General features: G+C 43.2%; 1 protein-coding gene across 1 annotated transcript in view; it reads left to right on the top strand.

Annotated features, from left to right (window-relative positions):
* Window positions 1–20,116, top strand: part of LOC124550647 (thyroid adenoma-associated protein homolog) — a 239,662-nt gene that overhangs the window by 160,915 nt on the left and 58,631 nt on the right. Inside the window, exons 20-22 of the mRNA XM_047125370.1 lie at window positions 658–894; window positions 7,112–7,444; window positions 16,198–16,389. Of these exons, the coding sequence (XP_046981326.1) occupies window positions 658–894; window positions 7,112–7,444; window positions 16,198–16,389 (762 nt within the window). The remainder of the gene's footprint in view (window positions 1–657; window positions 895–7,111; window positions 7,445–16,197; window positions 16,390–20,116) is intronic.

Raw genomic sequence — 20,116 nt, forward strand, 5'->3', positions numbered from 1 at the left:
ACACACAGATGTGAGATGTATTCCTCTTGACATGTACCAGTAATACATTATAATGTAAAATGAAGCTGGAAGCTTAAGATGGATGCTTGAAAATGACCAAGCGTCAAAACTGGCCAGTCGCATAGATAATAAAAAAATAATACAGCCTACCTGGACCATGTTTTCATTCACAAGACTATCAGAAGATATAAAATATATTGTCTGAGTGTGGACTACACGCACATTGAAATTTCCTGGCAGATTAAAACTGTGTGCCAGACTGAGACTCGAACTCGGAATGTAGGAGACGAGGTACTGGTGGAATTACTCCTGTGAGGACGGGACGTGAGTCATTCTTGGGTAGCTCAGTTGGTAGAGCACTTGCCCGCAAAAGTCCCGAGTTCGTGTCTCAGTCAGGCACAATGTTTTAATCTGCCAGGAAGTTTTATATCAGCACACACTCCGCTGCAGAGTGAAAATCTCATTCTACTTGCACATTTTTGTTCATTTCAGTTATTATTAAATTGGACGATACAATTACCTCAACACACGGTCAGCTATTTATAGACAATTGGCGCACAGAAATTTTCACAGTTTTCAATGCACGTGGGAAGTTACCCAAAATTTAATTCTGCCAAACTCCGTACCGTCTCGACACGCCTCCCCCACTATGTACAGGCACTGGTCAGCACGGAGGCGCAGGCACGCGGCTGCGGTGCCCGCAGCTTCCAGGACTCGATGGACATCCTGCTGGGACTTGCACTGGATGACGGCTCTGTCCCGGAGGCGCGGACACACGCTCTCAACATCCTGCGGGCACTGTTCCGCAACTCGCAGCTCGGGGAGCTGGTCACGCCGCACGTCACGTCGGGCTTCGAGGCAGCCCTCGGTGCCTTCCACAGCGGTGACTGGGCTGTAAGTTCTCCGGTCCCCGTCTGTTGTGCTTTCAACCCTGCTAAGGGATCTCTGGTCATGGCACAGTAGTTACTAAATAAATCTAGTGTTGCATAATGCAGCTTGTCTTCACATTAACATTTGCAACAAACTTCACTGTACGATTAGACAGCTGTACATATTCTTTATTAGAAAAGGGTTTCAGTCTACCATAAGGTCATCTTTAGAATATATACTGGGTGCCCCAGGAGAAATGGTCAATATTCCTGGATATGACAGGAATATTCATTTGAATTAAGGAACATCAAATGCACAAATGCCCTATTCAGAATGGTTTCCGCAATAGAACACATTTATTGTAAATTTGCTTTTGGGCTTGTGGCATGCAGATACGTGTCTTAACCACCCTCTTTGATGTTTTATTCTAGCCTGACCCGTCTCGTTGCTTTTAGCCTCTTTGCTCGGGATGTCTTTCTGCCATTAAGCTAGTCCACTGAACTTGCAACTGTGTGCGGTGTGTTGTGAGTGAAGTAGTGTGAGGGATTGAGAGGGTATCAGCAACAAGCATCGGTTAACTCTTGTTTGTATGTGTCACACATCTGCACTAATGAAGAATATGCAGAAACGGTGTATATTTACAGCCTCTGTATTGGTTGTGCTTCTGCTGCTGTTGAAGAATACCATTCTATGATATTGCATAGAGATGTAGTATTAAAAAAACATATTTTTATTTTGATACTTTCTAAAACACGTTGTAATGTTTACTGTATGTTGTACATATGTATATGTGTAACCTCACAGTGTATTCAATATTGTGAAAAATAAATAACAGTATATATTTCAATATTGTGGGGAAAAAATAACAATATACATTAAATGTATTCTATCTTGGAAACCACTCAGAGTAGGGCATATATCCATGAGAAGCCTGTTTGCTTCAAATGATCATTCACGTCATATCCTTGAATACTGACTGTTCCTACTATACAAGAATTACAGTTCTGTAATCATACAGTGATGTTTCTTCAATACCTGCAAGCTGTCCATCACTGCCTACACAAAATATGATTGTTAATCTGTGTGTTTGCTTCTTCGTGTTAACCTCACTGCACTAAAACATTTTGTTTCTGGCATTTTATACGAGTTTCTCCCCTGTTTCAAACTTTTGTTTCTACGCAGTCACTTAAGACAGGTGCCCACGAGATTCTTCCAAAAAGAAAATAATTGTTTCTTCGCCCACATTTTCCCCAATCCGACATTGTTGTCGACTGGACACTGTTCCCTAATCTTAATGCTGGTGGGATTCGGGCTGTGTGAAAGTACAAGTTAATTCCCTCAAAAAAGAGAAAACAGCAGCCAGCCAGTGTTATTTATAAAAAAAGTCCCATTTCATAAATAGTATTATTAACATTACCAGTTGATATTTTTAATTTGTTCTAAATATTAACCTGCATAAACCCTAGATTGGATTCCCTCCTTGATTTTTATTATTTATTTTTTCTTCTGCCATATGATATTTTTAGTCTGTGAACATGCGGTCAAACCATTTAATGAAATAATATAATTATTATTATAATGGAAGGAAACATTCCACGTGGGAAAAATTATATACAAAAAAGAAAGATGAGGTGACTTACCGAACAAAAGCGCTGGCAGGTCGATAGACACACAAACAAACACAAACATACACACAAAATTCAAGCTTTGGCAACAAACTGTTGCCTCATCAGGAAAGAGGGAAGGAGAGGGGAAGACGAAAGGAAGTGGGTTTTAAGGGAGAGGGTAAGGAGTCATTCCAATCCCGGGAGCGGAAAGACTTACCTTAGGGGGAAAAAAGGACAGGTATACACTCGCGCGCACACACACATATCCATCCACACATACAGACACAAGCAGACATATTTAAAGACTGCTTGTGTCTGTATGTGTGGATGGATATGTGCGTGTGTGCGAGTGTATACCTGTCCTTTTTTCCCCCTAAGGTAAGTCTTTCCGCTCCCGGGATTGGAATGACTCCTTACCCTCTCCCTTAAAACCCACTTCCTTTCGTCTTCCCCTCTCCTTCCCTCTTTCCTGATGAGGCAACAGTTTGTTGCGAAAGCTTGAATTTTGTGTGTATGTTTGTGTTTGTTTGTGTGTCTATCGACCTGCCAGCGTTTTTGTTCGGTAAGTCACCTCATCTTTCTTTTTTATATATAATATAATTATTATTGTTTTTAAAGCTGCTGCAAGCTATTTATCAGGAAGAAAGTTATTTTTTCACTAAGTCAGACCTGAGGCGAATTGTCTGGAGTCAGTGATCAGTCACTGGATTCAATCGGGTTGTTGGATATAGCATTTTGGGGATAGCTGGTGTGACTACTCAATACCAGAAACTGATAGTGACTATAAGTCGTGATGGAATTGAGTTAGTAGCATGCTCACTGTACACTTCTGCATTCACAGAACACCTTTGTTTTTTGCACACCTTATAGAGGGAGCAGTTGAATAAAGAGCAATCTCATTTGCAGTATATAGGACGTCACACTGGCAGAAATTTTGAAGGATACGCCATGAAGTGCCAGTCTCATACATTTATGAAACTTTGTGGAGGTGTTCATCATACAGCAGGTATTAGATGATTTCATTCTGAACTGATGCCCGGCATCAGCTTCAGTGTGATGTGTGACCTCTACACACCTGCTGAACATCGCCCTTAGGAATTTATTGCCATACTTGAAACAAAGCTGTCTCACCTACATCTACACGACTTCTCTGCAGTTCACACTAAAGTCCCCGGCAGAGGGTTTATCGAATCACTCCACAATGATTTTTCACTCTTCAGCAGAATGTGCACAGATATCAAACCTGCTAGTAAATTAAAACTATTTGCTAGAACGGGACTTGAACCCAGGACCCTTGCCTGTGATGAGCAAGTGGTCTACTGACTGAGGTACGTGAGCACAACTCGTGGTCCATCCTCACAGCATTACTTCTGCCAGTAACTCATCTCTTACCTTCCAAAACTCGCAGAAGTTCTCCTCTGTAACTTACCAGACTAGCACTCTTGGAAGAAAGCATACTGCAAAGACATGGTTTATCAGCACCCTGGTGTACTGATTCCAGAATGAATTTTCACTCAGCGGAGGAGTGTGCACTTATATGAAACTTCCTGACAGATTAAAACTGTGTGCTGGTCTAAGATTCGGCTTGAGGTGTTTTAATCGACATGCCTCATGGACACAAAAGTACTGCATCAGCAGTCTGGTGGCACTCGGTTAAAGTGGTCATGATGTAACACTCTCCATTTCTGTCAGTGCATATCCATTAATATACAGAAACAGTGACAGAAACTGGCAAGTCCAGTGGAAAAAACAATTTCCTGAAAAGCAAAACAGGGAAGGAAGTGGATAAAGCTCTACAAAACAATCAAATGACCAACAATGATGTGAGTTCTCCAATGTCCCCAGCAGTGGTCAACTTCTTAATGCATCATTTTGAGAAAGCCCTTCTATTTGAACCGAGCGAGGTGGCGCAGTGGTTAGCACACTGGACTCGCATTCGGTAGGACGACAGTTCAATCCCGTCTCCAGCCATCCAGATTTAGGTTTTCCGTGATTTCCCTAAATCGTTTCAGGCAAATGCAGGGATGGTTCCTTTGAAAGGGCATGGCCGATTTCCTTCCCCATCCTTCCCTAACCCCAAGCTTGCGCTCCGTTTCTAATGACCTCGTTGTTGATGGGACGTTAAAAAAAAACACTAACTCACTAACCTTCTATTTGATTCATTTTGCCGTTCTTCACTTTGTCGATATGTTGACGCACAGTTACAGTCTGGACATTGGTGTTGAAGATCTGGGGCTGTTCGTCGATCCCATGCAAAATGTGCATCCGAAAACTTGGTTCACTGTCGAGACAGAGAGAGAGAGAGAGAGAGAGAGAGAGAGAGGGAAAGTGCCGATTTTAGATGTTTCGGTCTAACAAAATGGGCAGCTCGGCCACACCGTATACCGTGAGCATACATATGCGCTCGGCATGCAGGCATTTCACTGCCCAGTCCAGAAGAGAGCCATTTTAAATATGTTGCTACACACAACTACAACTGTTTGTGACAAGGACAACCAGCTTTCTGAGATGATCCTCTGAAATTCATGTTCCGAAAGAATGAATATTGGGTTCCACACATGAAGTTAGTGCTTTCTGAGAAGCATAAACAGAAAACATCAAACAATTGTGTGACGATTTATCTATTGCACTTCCTTCTTTCGCTGCCGTGCAATATTTACAGCCCACGATGGATCTCAGTGAGTAGCTGCACTTTATTTATAAACAACTGGCATAGGAAAGGCTGAGACTTGTGTAAAGCATGTATATGTGACCAGGCTCCCCTAATAGCCAGAACGTAGTGGAAACAATGAACACCAGGCACAGTAATGCCTGAATGACGACTGTGATCCATTTGCGACATGTCACTCCTTCCGGTCCACTCAGTGTTTCCCCCTCCTTAGTTGTGGCTGCTCCCTTTTGCCATGCCTCTTCCAGTTTAGAGCTCAGACAGGTTTATTTTCCTCTTCATCACATGTAGATATATACTGAATAATAATGAGAATTACTGTCATAGTTTTATGTTTTTCTTACATCAACCATCTTCCATGTATCTGGTATATTCCCATTTTATCTTTAAGCCTGACTTGTTTCCTGTCTTGTATATACTGCAATGTTGTGCTCACTTTCTTTAGGATGAAGCTTTAGCTTATTTTCCCTACTTCACTAAACTCTTAACAAATGAGAGATGTTCAATAAACACTGTCCCTCATTTTTGAAAACTTTATTTCAGACGTTTTTATTTGTAAACTTTTGTCATCTTCAGTATACTCACCACCCAGTGTGATGCAGCAGTCCCACATCCATTGCCACTCCTGGAAGACACTTCAAAGTCTCCTCTGACACTTCCATTTAATTATCAGAAAGACATCTGGCTAGGTCCTTTTTGGCAGTAGGATAGTGAAAAAGTCACACAGCCCCGAATATGTAGAAAAGCATTTTCTGATCAAAAACTATCACATGTTGGGCAGTGGGATACCCGGAATTATCGTGATGAAGCTTTCACCATCCAACGGTTTCTTTCCTCTCCTTTGGGTTGTGATGCTTCATCAGTGGACCCTGGACCTGCTTGTAGTAGACAGCATTGACTGTGGAAGCTTTTGGAATAGTACGAGTGCACACCATGCCTTTGTAATGAGAAAATGTAATGACCACGGCCTTGGCGATGGGGGAGGTACTTCACACAAGCGCATCACACCTCACGCACCTTGACCGCCAGCTCTGGCAGCTCAGACCTGAATTATTCTTATTAGCTATGAATTGCATGAAAATAGATTAAAGTTTGATGCAGACTTACAAAATGAAAAAAAAAAGATATACGTCATTAATCCTGTTCAGTCTCTGGAAGTGAAAATTTGTTTTATTTTGGTGCAGTTATTAATTAAGAATAAAAATGTGATTTTTAATAAAAAATTGAGTATCTATTAACATTTCCATTTGATAATAAATATAGAATCTAAATAAAAATAAAAAAACATACATTGCCACAGCAATGAGACTTTAATTAAAAGACGTACTGAGCTACCAGTACCTGTGTCAAAACAGTCAAAATGTTTTGTGTGTAATAGTGCTCTGGTATCTCAAAAACTTTGAGGATGACTGTTTTTAGTGGTTTTGAGAATTTCATCACACTTTTTTAATGAAATCCTATCCGGGCACTGAAATTCAAACCTTATAAGTATGAACAGCACCAAAGAGGGCCAGTCGATAAGGTCTTCTCCCATGTGGAAGTTTTATAGCTGCCAAAATATACTGCACAGCCACTTCGAAGTCTAGCATGTAGTTTCCTTAGACACCAATATGTGACTTCTTTACTCACTGCACTTGATTCACAAAGCTGGTGCCACACTTTATTCAACATCTCTCATACCAGCTTACTAAGAAAAGTGACCATTGCTTTCTGACATCGGATGCCGTTGCTTGCAGATGTAGAAGTATCACCTAACTAATGCTGACTAACAGTGCAAACACCACAGTGGCTTAGGGGTGCGTAGGTGTGCTTGGATCTGTGGTGATGGGCGGTGATTGTTGTGGTGGTGGTGGTGGTGGTGGTTTGGGTGTCGGTGGTTGTTTCGGTGCTAACCCAGGGTCAGGGGTGGTGTGGAAGCGTGAGAGCAGCTCGAGATGTTGTGACTGTCACAGCAGTCTTCTGGCAGGTGCGCAACTCGGGGACGCTGCTGTTCGCCGCCCTGATGACGAGGGTGTTCGGGGTGCAGCGCACGAGGGGCTGTGGCCGCCGGCCGAGTGCGCGCAACCGAATGACGGGCCGCGTGTTCTTCCAGCGCTTCCCCAGGCTGTACGACGTGCTGCTGCGCGAGGCGGACCGCCCGGGTCGCGACGCCTTCTGCCTCTCCCTGGAGGCGGCCCGAGGCCCGGGGGCTGCCAGCAAGGGGCGGCGGCAGGGCTGCGGGGCGGAGACCCCCGCACTGCTGCTGCTGCTCGCCCGCCTCTACCCGTCCTCACTGGAGGGCACCGACTCCAACCTGCAGGTGTGTACCTCGAAATCCTGCAAACCGGTCAGATTGCGAGCTATGCGTGTGTCATTTGTTTGTTAGCGTGACTGCATGAATTAATGTAGTAGTTTCTTTATTATGGGACCTGCAACGTATGTTATGCCACAGTAGGTCATTTTTCAGTGAATTAGAAGACAGTAGGCTGCTTTAGGGTTGGAACTTTACTAGTGGAAACTATTTATTTACAGCTCGTACAAAATAGATACGTGTTTCAAAGTTTTACTGACCTTCAAGGTAGTCACTGGCATTGTGTAAAGCCGATTGCCAGTGAAGTGGAAATCGTAGGATACTCTTAGCTGTGCCAGTTTTGTTGACAGTTCGAGCGGTGTGGTCTATTGCCTGACGAATTTGTAGCAGGTCTGAAGCGAATGCCTTGAAGTGTTTCCTTCAGTTTAGAAAACGAGTTGAACTCACGAGGGCTTAAATCGGGAGTGCAGTAGGTGGTATAGCACTTAGCAGCCCCATAAGTCAAACAAATCAGTAACAGCTTGCACTGTATGTGCTTGAGCACTGTCCTGCAAAATGATGGTCAGGTCCTGCAGAAAGTGTCATCACTTCTGTTTCTAAGCTAGTCGGAGGTAGTGTTCCAAAAATGAACAGCGTAGAGACAGAAATGATGACAATTTCTGCAGGACCTGACCATCATTTTGCAGGACAATGTTCAAGCACGTATGGAGAATGCTCTCACTGGTTTGACTGATCATGTGAAGATTAATTGAACTCTTTATTTCTGAAAAGAAAGTAAGTCAACTTAACCTCACTTCATTCTTGTGCTTCCTTCGCCTCCTACATACAAGTACTTCTCTCGCTGTTAGTACTCGCACAACGCAAGTCGAGTAACATCCTCCTGTTACTTAGTACTGATGCTCTCAAAGTCTGCGACCAAAGTGGGAGCTGACCAGTGATAGGTGGACGGTTAAATCAACGGTGAATTCTACTCGGGTTATCAGCCGAGTGGTGGCGTCGTCTTGTCGAAATGTTTCAATGAGTTTTGTACTTGCATGTGGAAGTGATGGCAGTTGTCAGTATGCAGCTACTGCTGGTGTTTAGTGAGTTTAATGTGGACAGAGAGGTGGAGGTCAACATCCAGGAATGTGGTGCATCAGGTAGAGGGGGGCCAGATATAGAGGTTATGGAGGAATGTGGGAAAGGTGTCTTAGCCCCGAGTCCAGATCATGAGATATCATTAATGAATCTAAACCAGACACGGGGTTGGGAGTTTTGGGAGGCTAGGAAAATTTCCTCCGGATGAACCATAAATAGGTACCATACGAGGGTGCCTTACGGGCACCCACAGCTGTGCCGTGGATTTATTTGTAAACCTTCCCTTCACAGGAAAAGTTGTTGTGGCTTTGAATGTAGTTGGTAATGTGTATAAGCAATGCATTGGTGGGTTTGGAGTTTGAAGGATATTGGGAGAGGTAGTGTTCGATAGTATGAAGGCCCCAGCCATGAGGGATACTGGAGCAGAGGGAGATGACACCAACAGTGACTAGTAGGGATCCAGGAGGTAAAGGGATGGGGATGGTCGAAAGTCAGTGAAGGAAGTAGTTAGTATCTTTGATGTGGGAGACTGGGTTTCGGGCAGTTGGTTGGAGATGTTGACCAACAAGAGAAAATCTGTCAGTGGGAGCACAATAGCCAGCTAGAATGTGGTGACAAGGCTTTTTTGGTTTTTGTGGATTTTGGGGAGTGTGTGCAGGGTGTTCTTTGGGTGAGGAGGGAACAGACTCAGGTGAGAGGTTCTGGAGAGTGTGTGGCGTTCAGTAGGGATTGGAGGTTAAGCCAGACTTCTGGGATGCGATCACTCTGGCAGAGCTTGTAGGTTGAAGAGTCAGATAGTTGTTGAAGGCCTTCTGTCAGGTAATCACTGACTCATCACAATAGTTGTGGAGCCTCTATCTACAGGGAGGATGATTAGCTCTGGGTGGCACCTTCCTATGCCATCCTGTTTATGGACCGTATAGAGGAAACCTTCCTAGCCTCTCAGAATTCCCAGCCCCTAGTATGATTCAGGTTCATTAAAACACCTTATCTGCCATCCATTTCATCTGGTCCTCCTGTACGTAATGCGCCACCTCCCTGAATATTGACCTCCAACTCTCTGATGGCTCCATCCTCACCTCTGTCCACATTAATCTTGCTAACCACCAACACTATATGCATTTTGACATATATCATACCTTCCACACCAAAAAATCCCTCAAGTACAGACTAGCATGTGCCTGCAGTAACGAGAACTCCCTTGCAGGCCTCACAAAGACCTTCACAGACAGGCAATACCTCTCCCCCCCCCCCCTCACCCCCTGCCCCCCCCCCCTCCCCCACAACTGTGTCTGTGTCTGCAAACAGGTTCGCCATGCTGTATCCTCACACTCTCCCAATCCTACGACTACCCCCAAGAATCGGTTACAAAGTGGCACCCCTGCCCTATTTGTCATCCAGTATCACACTGAACTGGAACAATTGAACCATGTTCTTCCCCAGGGCTATTATTATCTTTCATCCTGCACTGAAATGAGGGACATCCTATCCAAAATACTTCCCACCCCACCTAAAGTGATGTTCCTTCACCCACCCAATCTACGTAACATCCTAGTCCATCACTATTTCAGTCCTAACCTCTTGCCACAGGAATCGTATCCCACTAGCAGACCAAGGTGCATACCAGCCCAGAGCTCCCACCCAGCATTTCCTTCTCCGTCAGAAGCCAGACCACCTGTGCAAGCAGGCGTGTCATATACCATCTTTGCTGCAAACACTGCACAGCCTTTTATGTTGGTACGACTACCAACCAGCTGTCAACCAGGATGAATGGCCACTGCCAAACTGTTGTCAAGAACAAAGTTGACTCCCCTGTGGTACAACATGCAACTGAACACAATATGCTCAGTTTCAATGGCTGCTTGACAAGCAAGCTGGATCCTTCCCTCCACCATCGGACGGGAGTTATCCTTACAACACATCCTCTGCTTCTGTAGTCATCCTGGCATCAGTCTCCGGTAACTTTCTGTCACACACCCTCCACACAACAGTTTATGCTTCCTCCACAATGTAACTCCCTCCCAGTTCATACCACCACACTTTACCTTCATCCCACATCCCACCAGCTGCTACAGTCATGCCAGCCAGCCCCATGTACCTGCCACGCATCTCTCTGAGACGCTAGGCACCAATCCGTAGTCCCTCGCCTTGTCTTCCTCCTCCCTCTCCCTCTACCTCTACCTCTACCTCTACCTCTATCTCTATACCTCTACCTCTACCTCTACCTATGACACCTGACACTATCTCCATCACAACCAGTCCACTGCTACCAAAGATCATTGGCACCATTTGAGGCATTGGTGTGTGTGTGTGTGTGTGTGTGTGTGTGTGTGTGTGTGTGGGTGGGCGCACGCGCGTTCATGCGTGATGTTACTCGAGCTCGTCAGAGGATAAAATCTGAATCTAGCAAGTTCCCTTCCTTTTGTGTGTGCCTATTGACAACTCCATGATTCTGCTTTTCAGGGAGTCGTCTTATTTAATCCTCAAGTATTTACACTCTTCAAGAACTTCCCTACAACATTATTTTGCATTTGCTGTTGTAATTTTTCATTTATTTTATTAATGTTGTATATTCGGGGGATGTTCAGTAAGTAATGCAACACTTTTTTTTCTGTGCCAATTTTGGTTGAAAAACTATGGAATTTGCTGTGGGACATATTGGAATATTTATTCCCGCTTCGGGGATACAGTTTCATAGAGTTCCAATAGGTGGAAGCGCTATACATAACCTTCAAAACGGCATCTGTAATGAAGGTGCATTCCAAGCAGAGAACTGTCATTGAGTTTCTTTTGGTTGAAAACCATTGTGCCACAGTATTCGTAGGTGCATGCAGAATGTCTGTGGAGACCTGGCAGTGAGCAAAAGAACAGTGAGTCATTGGGTGAGGTGTCTGTCACCATTGCAACAAGGTCACACAAACCTGTCCAATCTCCCTGCATGCTTGCTAGCTGCACACAGTAGTGGCTTGCCAACACGTACGCCCACATGCATACCTGGGCACCATAATGGTTCTGTCGGCAACAGCAAACATTTTTCCATGAAGAAAACTGGCTTGTCTCTCAGTGGTATAAATGTGTAAACACTTATGGTGACTTACTTTTTCTCTGTGTGTCCCATTTTCATTTAATTGTTCCTTACAGTTAATTCTTTTATGGTTGTTGACACATAATTGAAAATTTATTCTCTAAATAATGGATGCCTTTCAGGACCAAAGTAACTGACATTAGATATTTATACACTCCTGGAAATTGAAATAAGAACACCGTGAATTCATTGTCCCAGGAAGGGGAAACTTTATTGACACATTCCTGGGGTCACATGATCACACAGACAGAACCACAGGCACATAGACACAGGCAACAGAACATGCACAATGTCGGCACTAGTACAGTGTATATCCACCTTTCGCAGCAATGCAGGCTGCTATTCTCCCATGGAGACGATCGTAGAGATGCTGGATGTAGTCCTGTGGAACGGCTTGCCATGCCATTTCCACCTGGCGCCTCAGTTGGACCAGCGTTCGTGCTGGACGTGCAGACCGCGTGAGACGACGCTTCATCCAGTCCCAAACATGCTCAATGGGGGACAGATCCGGAGATCTTGCTGGCCAGGGTAGTTGACTTACACCTTCTAGAGCACGTTGGGTGGCACGGGATACATGCGGACGTGCATTGTCCTGTTGGAACAGCAAGTTCCCTTGCCGGTCTAGGAATGGTAGAACGATGGGTTCGATGACGGTTTGGATGTACCGTGCACTATTCAGTGTCCCCTCGACGATCACCAGTGGTGTACGGCCAGTGTAGGAGATCGCTCCCCACACCATGATGCCGGGTGTTGGCCCTGTGTGCCTCGGTCGTATGCAGTCCTGATTGTGGCGCTCACCTGCACGGCGCCAAACACGCATACGACCATCATTGGCACCAAGGCAGAAGCGACTCTCATCGCTGAAGACGACACGTCTCCATTCGTCCCTCCATTCACGCCTGTCGCGACACCACTGGAGGCAGGCTGCACGATGTTGGGGCATGAGCGGAAGACGGCCTAACGGTGTGCGGGACTGTAGCCCAGCTTCATGGAGACGGTTGCGAATGGTCCTCTCCGATACCCCAGGAGCAACAGTGTCCCTAATTTGCTGGGAAATGGCGGTGCGGTCCCCTACGGCACTGCGTAGGATCCTACGGTCTTGGCGTGCATCCGTGCGTCGCTGCGGTCCGGTCCCAGGTCGACGGGCACGTGCACCTTCCCCCGACCACTGGCGACAACATCGATGTACTGTGGAGACCTCACACCCCACGCGTTGAGCAATTCGGCGGTACGTCCACCCGGCCTCCCGCATGCCCACTATACGCCCTCGCTCAAAGTCCGTCAACTGCACATACGGTTCACGTCCACGCTGTCGCGGCATGCTACTAGTGTTAAAGACTGCGATGGAGCTCCGTATGCCACGGCAAACTGGCTGACACTGACGGCGGCGGTGCACAAATGCTGCGCAGCTAACGCCATTCGACGGCCAACACCGCGGTTCCTGGTGTGTCCGCTGTGCCGTGCGTGTGATCATTGCTTGTACAGCCCTCTCGCAGTGTCCGGAGCAAGTATGGTGGGTCTGACACACCGGTGTCAATGTGTTCTTTTTTCCATTTCCAGGAGTGTATATAATATTCAATTATCTAGTATTTATTCCATGTAATGAGCTGTCGGTTTGAAGAAGAGATACATTAATAATGTCAGAGTTTCATTAAAAAATAAATATACTGGGAAGTATTAGTTCCAGTTCCTTGAGCAGGCTTCTCCAGGCTATTCTTGAGTTCACACCACAACTAATTCATACAACACACGTTAGGACTCACAAATCTTGAACTTTGTTGGATGAGTTACACTGAAGAAATGAGAGAATGACATTATGAGATGAAAATAAACAAAGTGCTCCTGTTGTTTTGTGTCGCTTGTGTCTGACAATATCTGTATCCCAAATAAAGGTTTGCTTAGGTGCTTCAGCAGTTCTGTGGTATATTCCCCCCTGTCAAATTTTTTGTCAAGCTGTAATGCCAACATTTTAACATGGGCAATAACTCGTATCTGCTTATCATCATATTTTAGGCATATACTGGAGGGAAACCTCATAAAAATTCTGAAGTGCATATAATGTTTTTTTAGGGTTCCATATCTCAATCTCTAAAAATGGAACTCTGTTGTCTGTGTGTCTGTCCAACTGTTAAGCCCCCTTTTCTCAGGAATGGATAGAAGTATCAAGTTGAAATTTATTTTGTGTCCACAGTCCCTTAGTTGTGTAAAAAACTGAACCTTTTAAGTCAGTGCAATCAATAGATACAGCAATTTATGTCACATATTTTGAAATTAAGTTTGAATGGAGCCCTCAGAACATGAATCCTGCTTACACTTCCTGATTTTGTGACACAGAATTGGCTAGGAACCATTAATTAATTTTTGTGATAACTTTAACTGACTTTTCTAACACCATATGTGATATGCTATTTATTAAAATGTTCATATTATCTGCAAGCAAAACATACTTAGCATCTGGTAATGTTACTGATGAAAGGCCATGAGTGCACACAATAAAATGTGTGTACACTGTACAAGGCGTCATTTGTAAGCACGGCAGTGTTTTCAGTTGCATCGGTCACTCGACTCCTCAGCTATGTAGTCAGTTACAAAATTGGTTACTGTTCAGAAATACATTTACGGCAGATTTACCTTGACTAATAAATAGTAAGTTATGATTTTTGTATTATTTATACCTAACACTGGTCACAGTACATAATGTAGCTCCTTGTGAAGTGCACAAATATTGCCATTCACATTGCTATGGATATCCATTCGTGCCCCCAGAATAGTTACTCTTTCGAGCCAAGTCCTAGGCTGACACTAAAAAATTAGGTGCACGTATTCTCTCTCTGCAGCTGCCATTTCAGCAGAGTATAGAGAAGAGCTTCTATTTCAAAAGTGCTAGGTGTGTCCTTTTTAGTAAGCATCATTTTTAAATAAAACAAACACAAGTGAATTTTTATAAACTGCTTCAGTGCGTGTGCCTCAGTTTACTTTTCAGTATAAGTTCCACCAATAATGAGACACGTACCATAACAAACAAACAACTTTAGAATTCATTGTGTAAAGTTCTGGCAGTGTGTAAACAGTTTAGTATTAAAAGTGGGAATTCATTGGACAGTGGTGGTGTCAGGTCAACAACAGGAATGCGGGTGAGACTGAAAACTGTGCTAACTTTCGGACAAATCCTATCTCGAGCTATATTCTGATTAAAATTACTTGATAGTTGACACTTCACCTGTTGGTGCTGGCTTCCTCCAATCAGAGTGCTCAACATCGTGCCCAAACCATTCGCTGTAGCCAAACTGCCATGGCAATTGATCAATCCACTTTCAGTTCCTTGTTCAGCATTATTTCTTGATGTGTCTGGATCCTGAATCATATTTCATCACAGATGATAACCAAGCCAAAAAAACAAACTCACACACTCACACACACACACACACACACACACACGGAGTCAATGATGTTAATGAAATATATGTTTCACATTCAGCACTAACTAACGCTACTCAATAATTCTGCGCAACATGCATTTCAGCCGCACATAAAGTTAGCATTATTACCAAGATTAGCCTTGCAGAAAATTATGTGAAGTTGAATTTTTGAAGGCTGCAATTCATCATTGCAACTGGGTGACCACAGTCACAAATATATTAACTTAGTTCATTGTTGTAGCTATCAGCTTAGTTCACTGTTGTAGCATAGTGCAATGGATAGTGTATTAACCTGGTGTGTTGAAGCTTGTAGGTCCGAATCTCGTCAAATGCAGTGATTTTTTTCTTTCTTTCTAAATCTAATCAAAAGATTTTGATTATTATTTTTATTCAGTTAATTGATTTAAATGTAATTTTTTTCTAATTCTTTGCCATCTAATTTTCATCATTATACTGACTTTTTTATTTGTTATTTTTCACCTATAATCAGTAACCAAGTGTGAACTAGGACTGCTTATCAATTGGTAATGTGGCAGCTCGTGAAGCTGGTGTGATGATACTTTCAGGTAACCAACAATAGTGAGAAATTGCAGTTTGTTTTTAGCATCGAAATGATTTTTTTCTGTTTTGAATTTGCTCCTTGGTTAGCTTTAATCGCCGTGAACAAAGCGATTGTGATTTCTGCTGCCACAGATTGTTGATTGCTGTTTTCTCAGGTACACAGCATATCACGAGGTTGAGGTTAGCTGAGGGCACGAGTTTAAATTCAGGGACACAAAATGCATCGCCCACAGCAGTTAAGTCATTGACCACTTAAAATCAGCTGTCGATAGAAAATCTCGTGTGTCCCAACATACCTCGCAGCAGCCATTTTCAACATTGTCCTGTGTTACACATTAACAGTGTTTGTGAAGTGACCCACCATGTATGTATGTTTTCACCCATAACTGAGCAATAGCAGGCAATGTGACAGTACTGTTGTGGCAAGTGACAGACATCAACTACCAAGGAATTTTAATCGGACACATGTGCACATGTCATAACAAAATATGTGCCATCCACACACACACACACACACACACACACACACACACACACACACACACACACATGTACAGCTACTTTGTGCTGGCTTAACCGCTATGTCTACAGCACTGAGTTTCTGCTGATGTGATTTGCAGCTTTCTGCATATGTTCCGTTTGTGCTGGACTGCGCACGCAGCTCAGTGTACAAGACACGCGTGCTGGCCGCTCAGGCCCTCGTTCCACTAATCACACCGGATGTGTTCGAGGACACTCTAGACCGACTGTTCGTCGAGCTGCGAGATATGCCGGAGGATGAACTCAACTACCGGCACGGTGTGCTGCTGCAGGTAAGGCCGTCTCACTCACTCCCCAACTCTTATCTAAATTTATTGAACCCAACAATTCCATTTTTACGCATTGCATCAACATTCGTAGCAGTAGTCGTCACTTGACTGTCGGTATGTTGTTAAATACTCACAGACTGTCAGAAATGTAAACTTTTTTCCTCTTTTTATATTCCCATCTCATACACATTATTCAAAATTAGTAATATAAAGGTAGTATGATAAGCTGGTGCATTTTTGTGGTTCTTGTTCTATAACACAGCACTTAATGCCAGAGAGCAGCGTGCTTCATTACAGGATCATTTAGTAATCGCGAAAGCGTTACGGAGATGATAGATAAACTCCAGTGGAAGACTCTGCAGGAGAGACGCTCCGTAGCTCAGTACGGGCTTTTGTTGAAGTTTCGAGAACATACCTTCACTGAGGAGTCGAGCAGTATATTGCTCCCTCCTACGTATATCTCGTGAAGAGACCATGAGGATAAAATCAGAGAGATTAGAGCCCACACAGAGGTATACCGACAATTCTTCTTTCCACGAACAATACGAGACTGGAATAGAAGGGAGAACCGATAGAGGTACTCAAGGTACCCTCCGCCACACACCGTCAGGTGGCTTGCGGAGTATGGATGTAGATGTAGATGTAGATGATTTTGTCTGTTGTGTTAAATTACAAATTTAACTAATAGATATGTATATATCAGTACCTTAAACAGTGGAAAATTTGAACTTTCAATTGTACTTGTCACGTGCTCAGTGTCTTCTCTACAAGATGAGAAGAAAATCTTAATTGGTACTATTACATCAGTACTTATCTTGATAGCAGGTTGCGTCAATTTGACACTAATATCTTTAACTTAAATTCTTCGTATAAATGTTTATGGAAAAATCATACAAATCCGTCTGCATGTAACAAGTTTCTGGTGGCTTATGCTACATATACATTTATATTTTTGTAACAGTAATATCATAACATAAGTTTGCAAAGCCAACTTTATACTGCAGAATAACCTTGCAGTATTTATTGTACTACAGTTTGTTATTTTCTTTCACTTAACAAAAATATATTTTCTATAACAAAATTGGTTTGTGCACAACAGGGTCACAAACAAAGATGCAATTTTTCTATAGGTCATATATCAAGTTATATTGATCACAGAAATAAGGGTTCAAGTATTTTGGATAACCTGTGGCCTGGCAACTGTTTGTATACCTATCGGAAGCTTGGACATACTGTCACTGTCGTGCAGTACTGGGTCAAAATTTGAACATTACTCAATTCCTCCAGTCCAGGAAAAGTGAGAAAATCAGTTGGGTCTTTTTGCATTTGGTGTGGTCTAGGCTAGGCCTTAGATTGCTTACAAAAACACCATAGGGCGTTCCTGAGGAATCCGTGATAAACCATGATTTTTGAGTACAAAAAATAGCTGGTGTGGGGCTGACTGGAAAATTGCCAAAATATTTACCATATGTTCTTGAGATGATATTCTCAGGGAACTTCAAAACTTTTTCTGATGTCGGTATCTGTTAGCGAAATCTGGAGGTCCAAAGTTAATGTACTTATTTAGAAAATGGCAAAACCAGTTTTTAGCCGTTTTTGCTCCATAGGCCGCGTTAATCTAAATAACTAACCATAGCAAATGGCTGAAATTGTAATTGTACACTCTTGAAACATTTATGTAGAAATGCTATTTCTCTGTTTTCAAAAATCTTTATCCCTTAGCAAGGTACACCCCAAAAACCATGAATTTTTGTGTACCAAAAGTACCAGTTGTGAGTACGGCCACTATTGTCGTTTCTATTAAAGGCAAATCATCGAAATTTTTACTGAGGCATAAACGATGTAGGTTTAGCTGACATAGTGAACACATGGCAAAGGTTCTGGAGTCATGCAAGGGCCACCCAATTATGCATTTAGTAAGCAACTTTGATTTATTTATTTAATACCAATAAAACACTGACTCTGTCTTTGTATAATGGGCACTTCCCACCGATATGTGCTGTCTTGACCTGGAAATTATTCGATAGCACCGCTTGGTGGCATAAGTATGTTACAAAAAATTATTTTATCTCACAAAATTCTTTGTACTTGCAAATCAAAAGCATTTTTTGGTCTTCTGTAGGTGTAGCCTAAACATGTTGTACATTTTTATGTAAAGTGAACTTGAGTGGATGGGAGATGATTTTGTATTAACCTTACATTATGCCTACGTACTTGTTGTTTGTGTGTGACATAGTATGTAAGTGTGTCTCAATATATAAATAAGCTACCAAAACGTAACTAACCTACAGAATTTGTTTTATATAGGCAGCACACCCTGCTGTAACAGGGAAAATAAGGGGACCAGCTGAAAAATGCTCCTGTCAGAGCACAAAAAAGGCGAATATGCTCCTCTGTAAAAGACTCCAACAGAAGAGTGGGGAACCAGTTGTCTCATTCTGCTGTCCTCACCAAACATTTTGGCATGCGAACATGTTCACGCTTTTTTATGCTGAAAGAGAGTAGCAGTGAGGCAGTGACAGGGGGAAGAGAAAGAGAGGTGAGATGGTGATGATGGGAGAGAGAAAGCGAGATGAATGGGGGCCAAAGAGAGAGGAGATAGTGATGTTCAGTGGGAGACAGTGGCAGTAAAACAGAAAGAGGGGTGGATGGAGATAGTAGCAGTGGTAGCAAAAGAGATAGGAGACAATGGAAATGGAAGAGAGAGATGGTGGAGCCCATACATAGGATTGGGTTTCTGGTCACATCCCACCCCCACCTCAGCCGAGCAGACTTTGACACAAAAGAATTCGTAGTATGCATTTCATTCCATCATTAGCTGGTTGATACACCAACCAGTTTTGATGACGTATTTTGCCATTGGTAGGCATTATCAGACTATGTAAACCTGTCAAATGCCCTACACTGTACCAGCTGCCAAAGCTTTATGCCAGTCACATACACATAAAAATCTCAGGATGAAAATTAACTTTGGAACCATAACTGTTTGATTTTTAACAAAAGACTTTGCCCACATTCTCCCATCACCAGTACACACGTGTTAGAGTTTCCCGGAGTAAGGGTCAAAATCCCGAGCAAACCAACCCCGAGGACATGTGTTGAGAGGAGACAATGATGGTTGAAGGGAAAGATGACAGACTGTAAGTGAGAAAAAAAGAGACGGTGGCATCGAGGGGGGGGGGGGGGGACAAAGACAATGGCAGTGGGATAGAGAGACTGTGAAAGTGCAGAGGAGGAGACATCGGTAAGGAAGAGAGAGAGAAAGGGAAAAAGACAGTGACAGCAGGACAGACAGATAGGAAAAGTGCTAATGAGAAAAAAAGGAGACAGTAGGGGAGAGACAAGCATAAATGGTAGCAGTGAGAGGGATGTCCAGAATTTGAGAGAGTGAGTAAAACAATTTAGTTTTTTCTATGTTAAAAGAGAGAGAATATGTTTGCATGCCAAAATTTTTGGCGAGGAAGGTGGAATGATAATTGAGGCAGCTTGTTCCCCACTTTTCAGCAGTCTCTTCGAGCATATTCACCTTTTTGTGCTCTGACAGGAACATTTTTCAGCTGGTGGTATTTACACCGCAGAAAATTGAAATTTGTTCATTTATTTCAGTTTAGAACTTTGTTAGATTTCACTCAACTAATATTGTTCTTCAAAATTCACATTGCTTTCACAGCCAGCAGCCAGCGTGTGAAAATGCATATTGGTGAGCCAACGGAAATGGTCTCTTCCACAG

The sequence above is a fragment of the Schistocerca americana genome, chromosome 9, assembly GCF_021461395.2.
Source record: "Schistocerca americana isolate TAMUIC-IGC-003095 chromosome 9, iqSchAmer2.1, whole genome shotgun sequence".
NCBI classification, from domain to species: Eukaryota; Metazoa; Arthropoda; class Insecta; order Orthoptera; family Acrididae; genus Schistocerca; species Schistocerca americana.